Source organism: Myotis nattereri (assembly GCF_964212035.1).
Source record: "Myotis nattereri genome assembly, chromosome: 3".
NCBI lineage: Eukaryota > Metazoa > Chordata > Mammalia > Chiroptera > Vespertilionidae > Myotis > Myotis nattereri.
The window spans coordinates 38,901,383-38,917,913 of record NC_138077.1 but is presented as its reverse complement, the minus strand read 5'-3'; the positions used below and the strand labels follow the sequence as shown (position 1 = coordinate 38,917,913).

Below are 16,531 nucleotides of genomic sequence, written 5' to 3'. Positions count from 1 at the left end.
CGACACTCTATCCACTGAGCCAAACCAGGTAGATAATTTTAGAGAGGTTTTTTTTAATTGATTTTTTTTGGGGGGGGGGGGGAGAAAGGGAGAGAGAGAAAGAGAGAGAGAGAGAGAAAGAGAGAGAGAGAGAGAGAGAGAGAGAGAGAGAGAGAAACATCAATTTGTTGTTCCACTTATTTATGCATTCATTGGTTGATTCTTGTATGCGCTCTGACCAGGGATCGAACCTGCAATCTTGGGTAGCAGGACAGTAATCTAACCAACTGAGCTACCTGGCCAGGACCTAGAGAGAATTTTTGAGCTTATCTTACCTAATAATAGACAAACATGTAAATTGACCGTACCTTTGCTACACTAACTTGCCGATCAGGAGAGTATGCAAATTAACCTAACAAAGATGGCAGTTGCTCTGGCTGGTTTGGCTCAGTGGATGGAGCGTCAGCCTGCGGACTGAAGGGTCCTGGGTTCGATTCCAGCCAAGGGCATGTACCTTGGTAGCAGGCACATCCCCAGTAGGGGGTGTGCAGGAGGCAGCTGATGGATGTTTCTCTCTCATCGATGTTTCTAACTCTCTATCCTTCTCCCTCCTCTCTGTAAAAAATCAATAAAATATATTAAAAAAAAAAAAAAAAGATGGCAGTTAATTTGCATACGTAAGCTCCAAGCAGTGGAGCGAAGCCTGACAGCCCCGGGGCTGGCAGAGCAGCGAAAGCCTCACGGCCCCGGGACCCGCGGAGCAGCGAAAGCCTCACGGCCCCGGGACCCGCGGAGCAGCGAAAGCCTCACGGCCACAGGGCCCTCGGAGCAGCGAAAGCCTCAGGGCCCCGGGACCCGCGGAGCAGCGAAAGCCTCACGGCCCCAGGGCCCGCGGAGCAGCGAAAGCCTCACGGCCCCGGGGCCCGCGGAGCAGCGAAAGCCTCACGGCCCCGGGGCCAGCTCCAGCTGGAGCCCGGCAGAGCGAAGGCCTGGGTGCCGGGTGCCGGAGGAAAACCAGTGCCAGCAGCCAGGGGAAAGGAAGGCCTATTGCATGAATCTCTTCGTGCAATAGGCCTCTAGTTTTTAATAAAAGGCATCGGATAAAAATATATTAACTGTAATTCAGAGAAGAGGTAGAAGAGTAGATATTCTTTTGGTTCTAGGGGGTAAAGCTCCATTTCCCTGACACTCACCTTGGAGGAATCCTGACTCCGTTGTCCAGCTGGGTGAGGTTACTGGCATACTTGGAAACTGGCAACTCATGCTCCCAGGTGTCTGGGTCCTGCTTTCTGTACGGAGACTTTGAGCTGAGAACTGCATCACAAGCAATTGTTACCTGTAAGACGAACCCAAATGTAATATCTTAGAGCAGTCTGAGAGAATAACAACTTCTGTAAAAATAAATTTCAAGGTTTATTAGTAAATACAGCTTAATCTAAGGAAAGCAAATGGTACAGTTACCACCAAAGCAAGATCCTACTTTCTTGATTCCAGCACTTTCTCCCTGGCTCTCGCTGGATTTTGTCTCTGGCCTACAGTTTGCAGTATTGACAATGGCACAAGATAGCGAGGAGCCAAATCCAGTTTGTAAGCCCAAGTGCAGGAGCCAAATTTAAAAATTCCTACCCCTTAGCAAGCAGAGTGAAAAGTATAAGGTGAACAATTTACAAATTAGCCAATGGAATGCCTAGGATTTACCCACGGGGTGTGTTTTCCTCTTAACAAATATACACCCAGATATGCAATACCCTCGACTCATCACACAATGGCATGTGGTCAAGGGCACTTGAATGGAATGCAAGCAGCAGCTTCCTTACTTAATCAGGTGCAAATGTGACCCTGGCCAGGGACGTGCCTGGTATCTCCGTGCCAGATCCGTCCACATTATAGCAAGCGAAGCGGGGGGGGGGGGCATGCAGATTCTCTCTTTTCTCCCAACCCAAGTGATCCTGGACATATGCCCATCATCACATTTGCTTAATGATATGTTATTTCTGGCTGTCTTAAAAAACATATTCTGGTGGGAATGTAAAATGGTGCAGCCACTTTGGAAAATAGTGTGGCAGGTCCTCAAACAGTTAAACAGAGTTAGCATAGGACCCAGGAACTCCATTCCTAGGTACATACCCAAGATAAATATGTGTCCACACAAAAACTTATACACAAATGTTCATAGAAGCATTATTTACAATAGCAAAAAGGAGAAACAACCCAAATGTCCATTAATGATAAATGGGTAAATAAAATGTCATACATGCATACCATAGGATGTTATTTAGCAATAAAAAGAAATGGAGTACTGATACAGGCACAGCATGGCTACATCTTGAAAATATATGTTAAGCAAAAAGAAGCCAGCCACAAATAAACATGTATTACATAATTCCATTTATTTGAAATACCCAGAATAGGCAAATCTATAGAGACAGAAAGTAAATTAGTGAGATTGCCATCGGCCGGGGAGGCGGGGGGGGGGGGGGCAAGGGGGGATTGAGAGGTGGGATAATAAAAATATTTTAGAATGAGCCCTGGCCGATGTGGCTCAGTAGTTGGAGCATCAGGCTGTGCACTAGATAGTCTGGGATTCGATTCCCGGTCAGGAGCAAGTACCTGGTTTGTGGGTTCATTCCCTACCCCCAGTAGGAGTGTGTGCAGTAGGCAACAGATTGATGTGTCTCTCTCAGATCGATATTTCCCTCTCTCCCCCTCTCCTCCCTCCCTTCCACTCTTTCTGAAAAGCAATGGGGGGAAAATCTCTAGAATGAGATAGTGGTGATGGATGCCCAACTCTGAATATAATAAAAGCCACTGAATTGTTAAAAATAAAATTTTTAAGCAAAAATTTGTATTCTGCATCACTAACCTCCTGCACGGTTAGCTGAACTCCATGGGTACCACTTTTCCCCTGGGTACCACTGATTGATCCCAGAATTGATTAAGGGACAATGGAGGAAGTTCCCTCAGCTGCCATCCCACCCCCATCCAGCCCGTGGGCAATTCCTATCACTCCTACATCCAAAACCTACTTGGAATCTAGCTCTTCTCAATTTGGACACACCCATCTCAGTTCCAATAACATCACAGCTCGCCCAATGGCCACACAGCAGCCCCTTAGTCTCCTTCCTGCAGCAGCCAGAGCGATCTGCTGTGAATATCAGACCCTATCCTTCCTCAGCTGAAAACTTTCCGAAGTTACACTGAACACTACCAGCTGACGACACTGGGCGAAGCACAGTCAGGAATGAGGAAAAAGCCCCTGCCCTCAAAAAGCTTTTAATCTGTGATAGATCAGGCATCCATACCTATTATTTACAACCTTTTTTAAAAAATACTCCCATTCCTCTCTCACCACAAGTGCTGCTATATAATTACCCTCTCCTCTCAATTATCAAAATTCACCTCTTACCCCCCATCCAGGGCTGGCCCTACAGAACGAGGCTGAGTTCACCCACCAGCCGCTTCCTGATTTTTATGGGGTTTTTAAGCTGTCTCCACACTCTGGCTACGCATCCTAATCTTTTTAGTCTGGTCTGTCATACTCCCCTTCTTGGTTCACCATCTTTGTCAAGCCCTTCCCAGTCCTCATCTGAATTGTATCTACCCCACTCGGTCTTTAAGTGTTCTGGTTTTCAATACACAATGTTTTTTAAGATCTGAATATAACATTTATTTTCTTTGACTACTAGAAGCCCGGTGCACAAAAATTTGTGCACTGGGGGGGGGGGGGTGTCCCTCAGCCCGGCCTGTGCTCTCTCGCAGTCTGGGACCCCTTGGGAGATAACGACCTGCTGGCTTAGGCCTGCTCCCGGGTGGCAGAGGGCAGGCCCAATCCCTAGGTGCAGCCCCTGGTGGGGCTCAGAGCAGGGCCGATTGGGGAGTTGGGGCACCTTCCCCTGTCATGCACAGAGCAGGGCAGATTGGGAGGTTGCGATGCCACCCTCAGTCACGCTCAGGGTAGGGCCGATTGGGGGGTTGGGGCACTGCCCCCTGTCACACTCAAGGCATGGTCGATGGGGAGGTTGCGGCGCCACCCCCTGTCACGCACAGAGCAGGGCTATCAGGGGGGTTGGGGCTCCGTACCCTGTCATGCACAGAGCAGGGCCGATCAGGGGATTGAGGAGCTCCCCCCTGTCACTCACAGAGTAGGGCAGATCAGGGTGTTGGGGTGCCGCCCTCTGTCACCCACAGAGCAGGGCCGATCAGGGGGTTGGGGCGCTACCACTGTCACACTCAGGGCAGGGCCGATGGGGAGGTTATGGCTCTACCCCATCACACACAGAGCAGGGCCCGTGGGGGCAGGGGGGTTGGGGCGCCGCACCCTGTCACACACAGAGCAGGACCGATCAGGGGGTTGAGGCGCCGCACTCTGTCACACACAGAGCCGCAGGACGATCAGGGGGTTGGGGAGCTCCCCCTATCAGGCACAGAGTAGGGCTGATCAGGGGGTTGGGGCGCATTCCCCTGTCACGAACAGAGCAGAGCGGATAGGGAGGTTGTGGCCCCGCCCCCTGTCACACACAGAGCCACAGGGCGATCAGGGGGTTTGGGGCGCTGCCCCCTGTCATGTTGATCCTGGTGCCAGGAGGCCTCTCGGCTCCACTGATCCCGGTGCTGGGAGGCCTCGCAGCTCCGCTGATCCCGGTGCTGGGAGGCATATTACCCTTTTACTATATAGAATAGAGGTCTGGTGCATGGGTGGGGCTGGCTGGTTTGCCCTGAAGGGTGTCCTGGATCAGGGTGGGGGTCCCCACTGGGGTGCCTGTCCAGCCTGGGTGAGGGGATGATGGCTGTTTGCAGCTGGTCACACACCCTTCAGGATGGGGGTCCCCACTGGGGTGCCTGGCCAGTCTGGGTGAGGGGCTGAGGGATGTTTTCAGGCTGGCGGGTGACAGAAGCTCCCAACTGCTCCTTTTTTTCTTTTTTTTTTATTCTGGGCCAGCTTTAGCTCTGGCTCCAGCTCTGAGGCCTCTGCTGCTGAAAGAAGGTATATGGTTTGTTTGGGTTCTATAATCGAAACAATGTATAACTCCAGCTCTGAGATCCTGGGCTTGCTTAAAGCAGGTTTCTGGGGTTTTGTTTAGCTTCTATATTTGTTACAATGTTTCTTAAACTGCAAGCTCAGAGGCCGGCAAGGCAGGCGGGGAACATTGGAGTCCTCCGTCACTGAAGCAAGCAAGTCTCATGTTAGTTTCAAGCTGCCTGGCTGCCGGCCGCCATCTTGGCTGGCAGTTAATTTGCATATCTCGCTGATTAGCCAATGGGAAGGGTAGTGGTCGTACGCTAATTACCATGTTTCTCTTTTATTAGATTGGATCCTTCCTTGTGACACTCAACAAAATTTCCTTAAATTTGGGCCACTAAAATACACTAATCTAGTGTTTTCAGAACATTATCTAAAATCACTTAGAGGCCTCTTTCATGGATCATCACTGAAGGTCAAGATACACCACCCTGTAATTACATTGTGAATTATCTTTCCCTGGATTTGTTGTATGGAGTGAAGTGAGAGACCTAGTTACTAGTCCTGACTTCATCCCAGGTCCTCAAGTTCAGTGGGGTCCTAGAACCTACTCAAACCAGCTCACAGACTCAATTATTATATATTAAGAAATTCTGGCCGAGACTGGTTTGGCTCAGTGGATAGAGCGTCGGCCTGCGGACTGAAAGGTCCCAGGTTCGATTCCGGTCAAGGGCATGTACCTGGGTTGCAGGCACAACCCCAGTAGGAGATGTGCAGGAGGCAGCTGATGGATGTTTCTCTCTCATCAATGTTTCTAACTCTCTATCTCTCTCCCTTCCTCTCTGTAAAAAATCAATAAAATATATTTAAAAAAAAAAAAAAGAAAAAAAAAGAAATTCTGTAAGATATTTGTTAAACACTGCCATTATTAAAAACTAGAGGCCCGGTGCATGAAATTCATGCACAGGGGTGGGGGTGGGGGGATTTCTCAGCCCGGCCTGCATCCTCTCACAATCTAGGACCCTCAGGGGATATCAGGCCTAAACCGGCAGTTGGACATCCCTCTTGCAATCTGGGACTCTGCATGCACCAGTGACCATACTTTTCATACAGGTGAAAGGCATCTTGCTGTTGTATCGGCAGCTACAATTTTTTGCCCTGATTATAAAAAGTAGTACATAGCATGATCCTTCTGAGGCAGTGGTACCATTTTCCCCATCTTATGGGTGGAAAAACTGAAGCAGAGAGAAGTTAAGTAATTGGCTTTGTCACACAGTTATAAGTGTCAGAATCAGGGCTGACCACAAAATGTGCAAGCCAGAGTCCATGCATGTCATTGCTGCATCATCCTGTTTTTTTCAGAGTTAGAATAGCCTTGCCAAGTTTTAATTTTTAAATCTAAGAGACTGTTCCCAATATATAGGGTAGAGTCCCTAGGCCAGGCCAGCAATCAGGGCCATCTGTGGGGCGACTGGTGGGTGGGGCTATCAGGGGGCCCCTGCTGGCACCCGCCTTGGCTGGTGGCCTGGCACTGCCTGCTGGCTGGCCCCACCCCCCAATCGCTGCTACCAGTCGACTTCCTCTGGGTGGGGAGGGAGTGCGTTTCATAGCGACCTGGTCACTCCACTGTTCAGTCAATTTGCATATCAGGGTTTTATTATATAGGATTAAATTATATAAACTTATCATTAAATAAACTATATTTTTTAAAGGTAGCAAATATGCAAAACACTTCGTAATGGTTTTACTATATCTTACTAGTATCCATGTTCTCTTGAGGTTATTTATATCTATGGTATGTGAGTGGTGGAAATTCTTTATAAAAGCTCTTCCAACACTGCATTCAGTGACATTTTGTTAGCCTGAAATCAGCCATGGTGGCAGTATTCACACACGGAAACCAGCAACCTCTACAAAGCGGGACTTTCCCCCCACTGCTGACTCCCTGATGTCTAAAGCGAGGTACTAGGTTCCGGATTATAAAATCCTTACTGAGCCCCCAATGCTCTGTCTCTGTGGACCTGCATTGCTAGGAGGTGGTTTCCCTTTTTGGTAGAATCTAGTAACTAACTACCTGAAACTGAATTTTTCCAGTGCTGAGGAGCTCATGAGATGAAGGAAGAGCGATCTGGTTGGGTGGTTTTGAGCTCAATAACTCTGTTATTTAAAAGCATAAAAAGAGAATTTTAAAAGTGTGAAAAGAACATGTAGTATAGATAAATCCTATTAGATACATCCAGGCTTTTCCTTCAAGCTCCCCTTCCAAATAATTATCCCTTCTTTTTTTAATTCTCAAACTATTCCTTCATTCTAAAAGACTCTGTAGTAAAAATTCTGACTTATACTGCTGGGTTTACATTTCTGTGTCACTCCACTTTTAAATAAAAGAATTCATACCTCGAATTATGTTCTGAATATAGGAATAATTTAAAGTATTTAGAGATTTTTTTTATTCACTTTCTCACATGAAGACTTTTCCTTCATAGGTGAGTGGGAAGAAAAGCACTTATCATTTACAGTGTGCTTCTTTACTTCTTTCCTGACGGCACAGTTACACTGGACAAGGACAATGAGAACTCTCCGTATTGCAAAGATATAAGCTGTAGTATATAAAATCAGGTAGTGGGACAAGGCAAGACCATGTGTCCACTCCTATATTTTATCCTTGGTAACAGCCCTGCATCAACACGGGGAATTGGAGAATGAAGAAGTAATTTAACTCAGTATGCCTTCCTAAGGGTGTGCACTTAGTACTTAAAAAGGATATGTTACATGTACTCATTAGACAAAAGATTTATAATACCTAAACCCAGAAAACTTTCATTTCTACGGTCTTCTACTTAGGTATAAAGTAAGTCAGGGGCAGAAGAGGTGGGATGGTGGAAACCTGGCCCCTAAGGACAGGGGAACCCCAAGCACAAACTGGCCAGGGCAGGTGAGCAGGTGGCTGTAGACAGGGTCACACCAAGTCCTGAAGACTCCGGGAACTAAAGACCTGGCTTTGGTCCTGGCAGAGTCTAAGGGTGGGGGGAGAAGAACTGACATGTCTGCCCTCCAACTGACCCTGACCCTTGACCCCACTGCTATCTATGGCCAGACTCTGAGAATTCAGGGTGTACACAGAGAGTGGGGAAGAGGAAAAAGCAAGAAAGGAGGGAGTGGCAGAGACAATACAGGAAAAAGAGGAAAGAACAGGAAAATGGTTAGGGTCCCCGAGGGAACTCGGTGCCCACTCCCAGGATTTGAGAATGGATGTGAAACAGAGGCTGGCTGCCTCCCCGCAACTGCACCCTCCCCAGCTTGAAGTTGTTCAGGAAGATGAAAGTTGCTCCAAGGAAATGAAGGAAAAGGAAGAGAAAAAATAAATAAAAAACCTCACCACTAAATCTAAATCCACAGTAATCTCAGTCCCCATGAGGAGCAAAACTGAAAAGTGGATTCACGTAACCACAGAGCTGCTGCAGCCCCGTGGCGTGTGAATATCTGGTCATTTTTGCCATCATGTTGCTGCTGTGGCAGCCGTGGAACTCAGTGATTTAATCCCAAACAAAATCTTACACGAAAGGCCAACTGGCAGAGGACATAAAGTGATAATCGTTCCTCTGATCAGAAGACAGGCCCTGCACATCTCAGGATGTGGTTTGAAAAATCTAAGCAACGGACTGTGAGTCACAGGCAGCGAGAAGCCAAGCTCCTGAAACGGAACCCTGCGAGCCCTCTTCGCAGAGAAGCAGCGCTGTGCTCGTGTCTGTGCTCATTCTCCTCCTCTTCTCGCATTCAGCCCGCCTTCCCCACCCCACGTGCACGCACACGGCACACGCACACACACCTGACACAGAGAGCCACGCGCATCTAGCTAGCAGCCGTGCACACTCACTGACCAGGGCAGGTAACTCCTCAATATTTGGTAGTGCTATTTCATAGTGGTCTGGGAATATAACAAGTTTGGCTTCATCTTCATATTCATAATCGTCGCTATTTAAATCGTCATCAGTATCTAGATCTGAGGAGAAAACAAAAACAGAGAACAAGACATGAAGAAAGAACATCCCACACGAAGGCAGCACTCGCTGGGGAAGCCAGACATCCACAGGGACCAGACCGAGGGCAGCGCACTCACACTCCCTCCTCTGACCGACCATCCACCGGCCCAAACCCGGGGGTGAAAGGCCCTGCCATCTGCCTCAGTTACCAATACTTACTGATTAGTGACAGGTGTACAAAGAAGACTGCGTCACATCAGACAGCTTCACAGTTAAACATATGTACCAGATACTCAATTCTTAAACATGTGTAAAGGAATAGACTGTTCATTCCGATTTGTTGGGTGCCTGGTTCCTGACTTCACAAGAATGGGTTGGAATGTTTGTCCCAACACTGTCATTTGGAAGAAAGTACATGGGTTTCAGAGTAGATAAACCGAGGTTCAGTTCCGGCTTCAAAAATTAATGTTCCTTTTGGGCAAATCACAAACTCTCTAAGCCTTAGTTCCCTCATTTGTAGAATGGAGATCATAACACTTATCTCACGCACTTGATATGGGGATAAATAAGAAACTGTAGACAAGCAACCTGGCACGGACCTGGTGGTCAATAATAGCAGCTATTAGTGAAAAAATAAAATCTCAATTTCCCTCTTTCTCTCTCACTCTCTCTCACTCCTCCCCGCCTCTGAGAGCTGGTGGGATACCGGATGGTACCCCAGAGGGGAAACTCCATAATGTGAATTGGTCCTCGGGCTGTGGGGAATTTTCAGTAAGAAAGATGAGGTCTTCTAGGCTACTGTCTATCAAGTCATCGCCTCTTTGCTTGGCTAATCCCTGGTAAAGGTTAGGAGAAGGCTCAGGGAATGTCTTGTCACAATATTTACATGGACATTTCAGCCTGGTGTTCACATGATGCCAGCACCCCGATCATGTTTGTATGTTTAGGTGTTTGGAACTATGGTGACAAAGAGCTACTGAGCCACATTCCACTCACACACACACACAAAGCCACACATAAACAGGTACACAAACATGGGTTCTTTCGACAGGAGAAAGTTATTGTACTAGATAAAGCAGCCAGCTGAAAACCAAAGGATCTAGATTCTGTTATTACCCTACTGTTTGCCTCCAACCAAAAATCTAGTATCTTTCTGTGTACAGCTCTGCTCTTGATTCCCAAAGGGAGGGCAGTTTTAAGTAGAAAATGAGATACAGCAAAAACACAGTCTAAGTGTATTGATGAAGGATCCTGAATGACAAGACTCAGAAATGCCAAAGGAGAGAAACAAAAACATTGTTAGATAACCATAAAAGGTTTATTTCAGAAAAAGCTGCATTAAAGAAGATTCCAGCCCGGCCAGTGTGGCTCAGTGGTTGAGTAACCAGGAGATCACAGTTCGGTTCCATTCAGGGGCAGATGCCTGGGTTGCAGGCTCAATCCCCACTGGGGAGTGTGCAGGAGGTGGCCGATCAATGACTTCCTCTCATCATTGATGCTTCTATCTCTCTTTCCCTCTCCCTTCCTTTCTAAAATCAATACAAATATTTTTTTTAAAGATTCTAAGAGCTTAAGAAGTGACTAAAGGCATTTATTTCAAGGAAATGACTCAAAGATAGACATTCAGTGTTATAAAAATTTGAATGCCCCAAATACATAATTAAAAAATGAAAACTTAAACATTCAATGAAGACAGTGTTCAACCCAACAGACTATTATTAAAATATTTATTTAGAATAGGTAGAAACATGAAAATGTCTATGCTATGTGAACACTAAAAATATAAAATCATTTTTACTGTAAAAACAACTTTGTAGAAGTTATGCTCCTAGATAAGAACAGGAAGGAAATCTAGACAAATGAAAATAGTGAGTGGGTGAACTTTTCTCTATCTTTAAACTTTCCTTTCTTATATTATTTATAACAATTTTAAGTAACCAAAGTACAAATCTTTTGTTTTTATGTATAGAGTCTGCTTATATAACACTAGAGACCCGTGCACGAATTTTGTAGGGTCCCTAGGCCTGGCCGGAGATCAGGGTCAATTGGGGCCTTCCAACTGCTGGCCAGGGCCTCCCTTCCTTCCCCGGGTGCTGGCTGCCGGCTGGGGCCTTCCTTCATTCCGCATTGCCCTCTGGTGGTCAGCGCATGTCATAGTGAGCAATTGAACTCCTGGTCTCCTGGTCAAACTCCTGAGGGGACACTTGCATATTAGCCTATTATACGTATAGATATTATGTAGGTGTCTCTTTTCCATAAAAAACATACTCCTTTAATGCTAATTCAAATCTTACCTGACCAAACACAATGATAAACTAAGTCCAAGAAAATGCCACCATGGCATTTACTAGCTATGTAACACTGGGCAAGATCTTTCACGTTCATTTTCTTCGGGAGTAAGCTATGGATTGTGCACTCCACACAATTGTTGAGAGGATTAAACAAGGCAAGGTTTTAAGGCACCTCATACAGGACCTGGCAGGGCTTCTTGGCTCCACAGATAGTAGCTGCCATCACCTCCATCACCACCATCATCACCTTCTCTACACCCCTGACAACATGTTCAAAAGTGCCTTCCCTTCCTTTTGGCTGGCCCCGCTCCAACGCAATCCTGGAATAAGTTTCAGGAAGACCACAATATCATGTGGGGTCTGCCATGTGATCTGACCATGGAGAAGGGACACCTTCCGCGTGCCCAGCCCCTGCACACACCACACATCACATTCTCAGTAACAATGCGTGAGAGGAGACTTTAAGAAGTTAAAACTCCACCAGGCTAAGGACAACAGCAAAGCAGGAGCATCAGAAGGGTTGCTGTGGTTTGGGGGTTTTTTCATTGGTAACTGACGTGTATTTTAAAAGAGGCAAGACTGCTGTCATAAAAAACAAACAAAGCAGAACTTTGTTGGGCTTCTTAACACTTTTATTTTTAATTCAACGGAATGGAAGGGGACCATGATCTTTCCCAAACATCTTAATCCAAATTAGAAAAAGTCAACAGAAGGAACCTACACTCTGATTTTAAGGGACAAACCTAAGGTTTCTCCTGAATATAGATGACCCCACAATCCTAAGTATAAATCTATAATTTCCAAATTTCTCTAATTAGGGTCTCACCACCCCAAAAATATCCAGTTGAGAAACCTACAGAGTAAGCATGCCCTAAGGACCTGTAGGACTGGGACCCCCAACTTCTCCCATCAGTCACTTCCCATCGTGACTAATAACTGGTAATACCTAGATGGGCTCTTTTCCTAAGTTTTAAAAAACCTTTTGTGCCCTAGCCAGTCTGGCTCAGTAGACAGAGCATAGGCCTGTGGACTGAAGGGTCCCAGGTTCAATTCCGGTCAAGGGCACATACCTCAGTTGCAGGCTTGATTCCTGGCCAGGAGGCAACCGATGAATGTGTCTCTCTCACATCAATGTTTCCCTCTTTCTCTGTCTCTCCCCATTCCTTCCACTCTCTCTAAAAAATCAATGGAAAAATACACTCAGGTGAAGATTAACAACAACAGACATACATACATACATACATACATGCACAAATCTTAAAAAAAAAAAAAAAAATACCACTTCCCCAGCTCTACTTCATCGATCCTCCCAGATCCCTGGGAGAAGTGGCTGAGACCACACCCATTTCCAGGAAGTAACTTGCCTAAACTTCCAAGCAGCACAGTGAGGAATGGATCCCTAAGGAAAACCAGGGCTCTGATCCCAGCTCAGCATCTTCTCGGCCTGACCACAATGCATGCGCTGGAGGTGGGCAGTCTGGCTGCTCCAATGCTGTGAAATCAGACCAGCCATTTACCCTCAAAAGAAGGGGAAGTTTTGGGAAAGTTCTTCAGTGCAGACCCTGTTCTGTGACTGGCTTCAGAAAGAAAGGCAACGTGGAATCCACTCGAACCTTCTGGTCATGATAGGCACAGGGGAGTTTTCGGAACAGGCCCATTCCTGGACCTTTCCCCAAATGTTCTCTTTTACAACCTGTTTCTCATCAAGTATGACTGCCAGGACTAAAGCCAAAAAAATGGCCTTATACTCCCTGAGGCTGAGGTGGCTCTTTGAAGTCCCAGCCTCAGACACAAAGACCCTAACTCATTCACTCTGACTTATGAATGTTGGGGGAGGAGTGCTTAATACAAATATGAATATTTAACACTATTTTTATGACATGCCACATATATGGTATTTTTTATGAAATGCATTAGCAGTTATTCATACATCTATACACATTTGTCGCTTTGTTATAAAAATTATATAAGATTAGACCAGAATCACATCCCAAGTACTGGGATATTTCTTTGAAGATCCCAGACTCCTTTACATCTGCTCTTCCCTTCTTCTATCTCATAGAACAATATATTTTATATGAGTTTATTGCCAAAATTCACAATCTATCATATTGTGGTAAGTTATCTTTCCATTACAGTGTCCCTTTCTAGCCTGAAACATTAACGCAGAGCTACCCGCACTTTCTCAGTTCACAGCATCCCAGCAATTTTCACACAGCAGCAGGAAGCCAAAAAAAACCCTAATAGTTCTGTTTATTTAGTAGTTACATCCAAACAACTTAATTAAGTATTTATGTTCTAACAACTTATTAAAAAAAGATACACATATATTGAAAGGAAAAATGTTCTATTTCATTCTTAAATAACACAATTCCTTCCTACGGGATGAATACACCTTATTGGGCACTGCACAACTTCTCTTTGTATCAGACTGGATGCTGCCTCCATTTTTCCCAATCCACATTTATTTTCACATGGTATTTGCCTTTTACCATAGAAACCACCAAAAAACCAGCTTCACAAAGAGATGAAGTCATTGAAAGGAATACTGGATACTCCAATGGTGAAACTACAAGCTAACGGTCCATGCGGTGTCCAAGCATCACTGCGTTCCCTTGAAGAGTTAAAACATCCTGAGGTGCACCTGTGAGTCTGCCGCAGCACCCCAGGGTGCCTCAGAGCACAGTTTGGGAACCAAAAGTGTTAATGGCTCACCACTGCCTATAGGAAAAAGTCTAAAAGCATGGTATATGTATAGACTATCACTGGAAGAATGTACAAGATATATAAAGACATACAGACAGAAAATACTATTTGTCTCTGGAGAGACTAACCAGGGAGCTGGGAGGCACAGAAGGGAAAGAAGCTTACTCTTCATTATACAGCCACTTATAACTTTCAATTTTAAGCTTTGTCCATGTGTTACACATTCAAAATATTTTTTAATCCTAAATGCAAAAAGCATAAAAATGAAAGTGATTCCAACATTACCCATAGTTTTAATTATTGGTTAACAAAAATATATACCAGCCAAAACTAGAGCTGAGGGGAGAATCCTTAACTGTGATTGCACTGATGAGCATCAATGTAATCGGAAGAGTAACTTCACTGTTGAGGGCAGGATGGTGCTCAGGAGACTTGGGGGTGAGCCATTCAGCACCAGGTAACGGCCTCAGTTTCCCTTGTAAAATCAGTACTGAAGGTCATAACTGAATGATTCAATGGTTTCAATGTGACTGTTGAACCAAAGGAAGAGGAATTAGTCACAAATCAAGTGGATGTGGATAAAAGCCTCCCTTCAGGAGAAAGCATTAGTCATCCGCCTCTGTTCATGAACGAGAAGGGCATCATCCCTCCATTTCAACCACAGAGAAAAAGCACTTTCTGTTCAAAGAAACAAGAGACTGCAAGAGTTCTGGTTCTCTTCCCTCCATGAAGAGACAACCCCAATGTCCCTTTTAGGGAAGGAACCTGCGGCAGAGCTGCTAGCTGCCCCCTGGTATCCATGCTCCCCTCCTTGCGTAGTAACAGGGTTTACTTCATGGAGACAGTTAACAGACTTTACTTTCCAGGCTCCTGTGCAGCACCTGGTGTGGCCACGTGTCCAAGTTCTGACCAGAGAGGTGGAAGCTGACGTGCTGCTGAGGATCTGTGAGAGGCTGACAAAAAGAAGCGACTCCACTAGGAGGCTAGACTTTTATCCTTCCCCCTTCCTCTTCCCTGCTTTTCAGAATGGAGGTGTGATGACTGGAGTTCTAGCAGCCATTCTGCACCATGAAGTTACCATGAGGTTGGAAATCACAGGCCAGGATGGAGGGTGAAGCAGGAACATGGGAAGAGTCTAGATTCTAATAGAACATGAGGCTGTCACATCAGCGTGGACACATCCTGGGCCTCCTGCGATATGGACTGCTGAGTGAACACAGGCAGCCTGGAGACAGGTCCCACCACAATGAGCTGGTGGGGGAGTGCTCCCAGGAAGCCGTGAGAGGGGTCCACACCGAATGAAACACCAACCTCGGTGCTTGCCTTCGGATTAATCTCTTAAAACAGTTACTTGACATCATCTACCACCAAAATGATCACTAAAGAAATCAAACCCCAAAGTCTTTTTGAATAAAAGAAACAAAGTTAAAGGACAAGATAGCGAATCAAAGCAGGAAGAAACGCAGCTCTATGACTGTTTCCAAGGGTTTTGCTTTTCAAATAATGAATGTCTTTGTATTACAACAGTAACATACATTTGTTACGGAAAAAGTTAAAAAGAAATAAGCAAAAAGAAGAATATAAAAGTCACACCACCAGAAAACAGCTACTTTGAGCAATTTGGAGTATATTCTGCCAGACTCTTCCACACTCGCAGTCATATATGCATACGTGTGTGTATAAACATACATATATACACACACATTTACCTACATATATGTACACACATATATAGATATGCATGCACATATGCACATGAAACACAGAGTTTATTCTTGTGTTATTTATTAATTATTGTATTATTTCCAAGACAAACAACTGTATACAGGTATACGTGTGTATACACTTTTTTTTTCACCAAAATGAAATTGCAGTATGCAAACAAGTTTGAAATTTCTTTCAAATACTAATCCCAGGCATTTAGGGACTTAAACTTGCTTCATCAAGCATTATCAAACCACTTTTTCTCCTGGACAACCATATCAGAAGCTTAGTATGACATACGATCATAATAGCATGATATTAGAAACCATTACTCATTTGCATAAGCAAAGTTAGCTCTTCTGAAGGAAGGAGAGATCAAATCACTGTTAGTCAAACACCACTGTGCAGGCAAGATCCACTGATGGATGGTAAAATTAGCAGGCAAAACCTTGAGGAGAAACGAGTTATTAGCATAGTCTCCAACCATTACTCCCAGCACATTTATTAATTACACTGTAGCTTTACAGTGGAGAAGCCTGCCAGACACCCTTCAACAAGTGATCAGATTCACATCACCTGTCTGAAAACACAGCACCCCATGCCCCTGATGTCACGTAGAGGAGGGCACCTCACTCTGTGGCACTCTTGCCAAAAACGCATAACCTCAGACTTATCATAAGGACACATCAAAAAACCCAATCTGAGGTCCCTTCTACAAAATAACTGGCCCCTCCTCTTCACACATGTCACGACTATTAAAGTGAAAAGAGAGTGAGGAACCATCACAGATTTGACAGGGTTAAGGAAACATGGGGTTCTGGAACATAAAGGACACCAGTGGAAAAAACGGTGAAACCCAAACAAACTCTGTAGTTTGGCTAATATTACAATAAGAAAACCATGAAAAC

General features: G+C 45.3%; 1 protein-coding gene across 1 annotated transcript in view; it reads right to left on the bottom strand.

The window, feature by feature from the left end:
- USP13 (ubiquitin specific peptidase 13) overlaps nucleotides 1-16,531 on the bottom strand; it is a 108,184-nt gene that overhangs the window by 59,966 nt on the left and 31,687 nt on the right. Inside the window, exons 4-5 of the mRNA XM_081086945.1 lie at nucleotides 8,821-8,942; nucleotides 1,173-1,315 (exon numbers count right to left, since the gene is read on the bottom strand). Coding sequence (XP_080943071.1) covers nucleotides 1,173-1,315; nucleotides 8,821-8,942 — 265 coding nt within the window. The remainder of the gene's footprint in view (nucleotides 1-1,172; nucleotides 1,316-8,820; nucleotides 8,943-16,531) is intronic.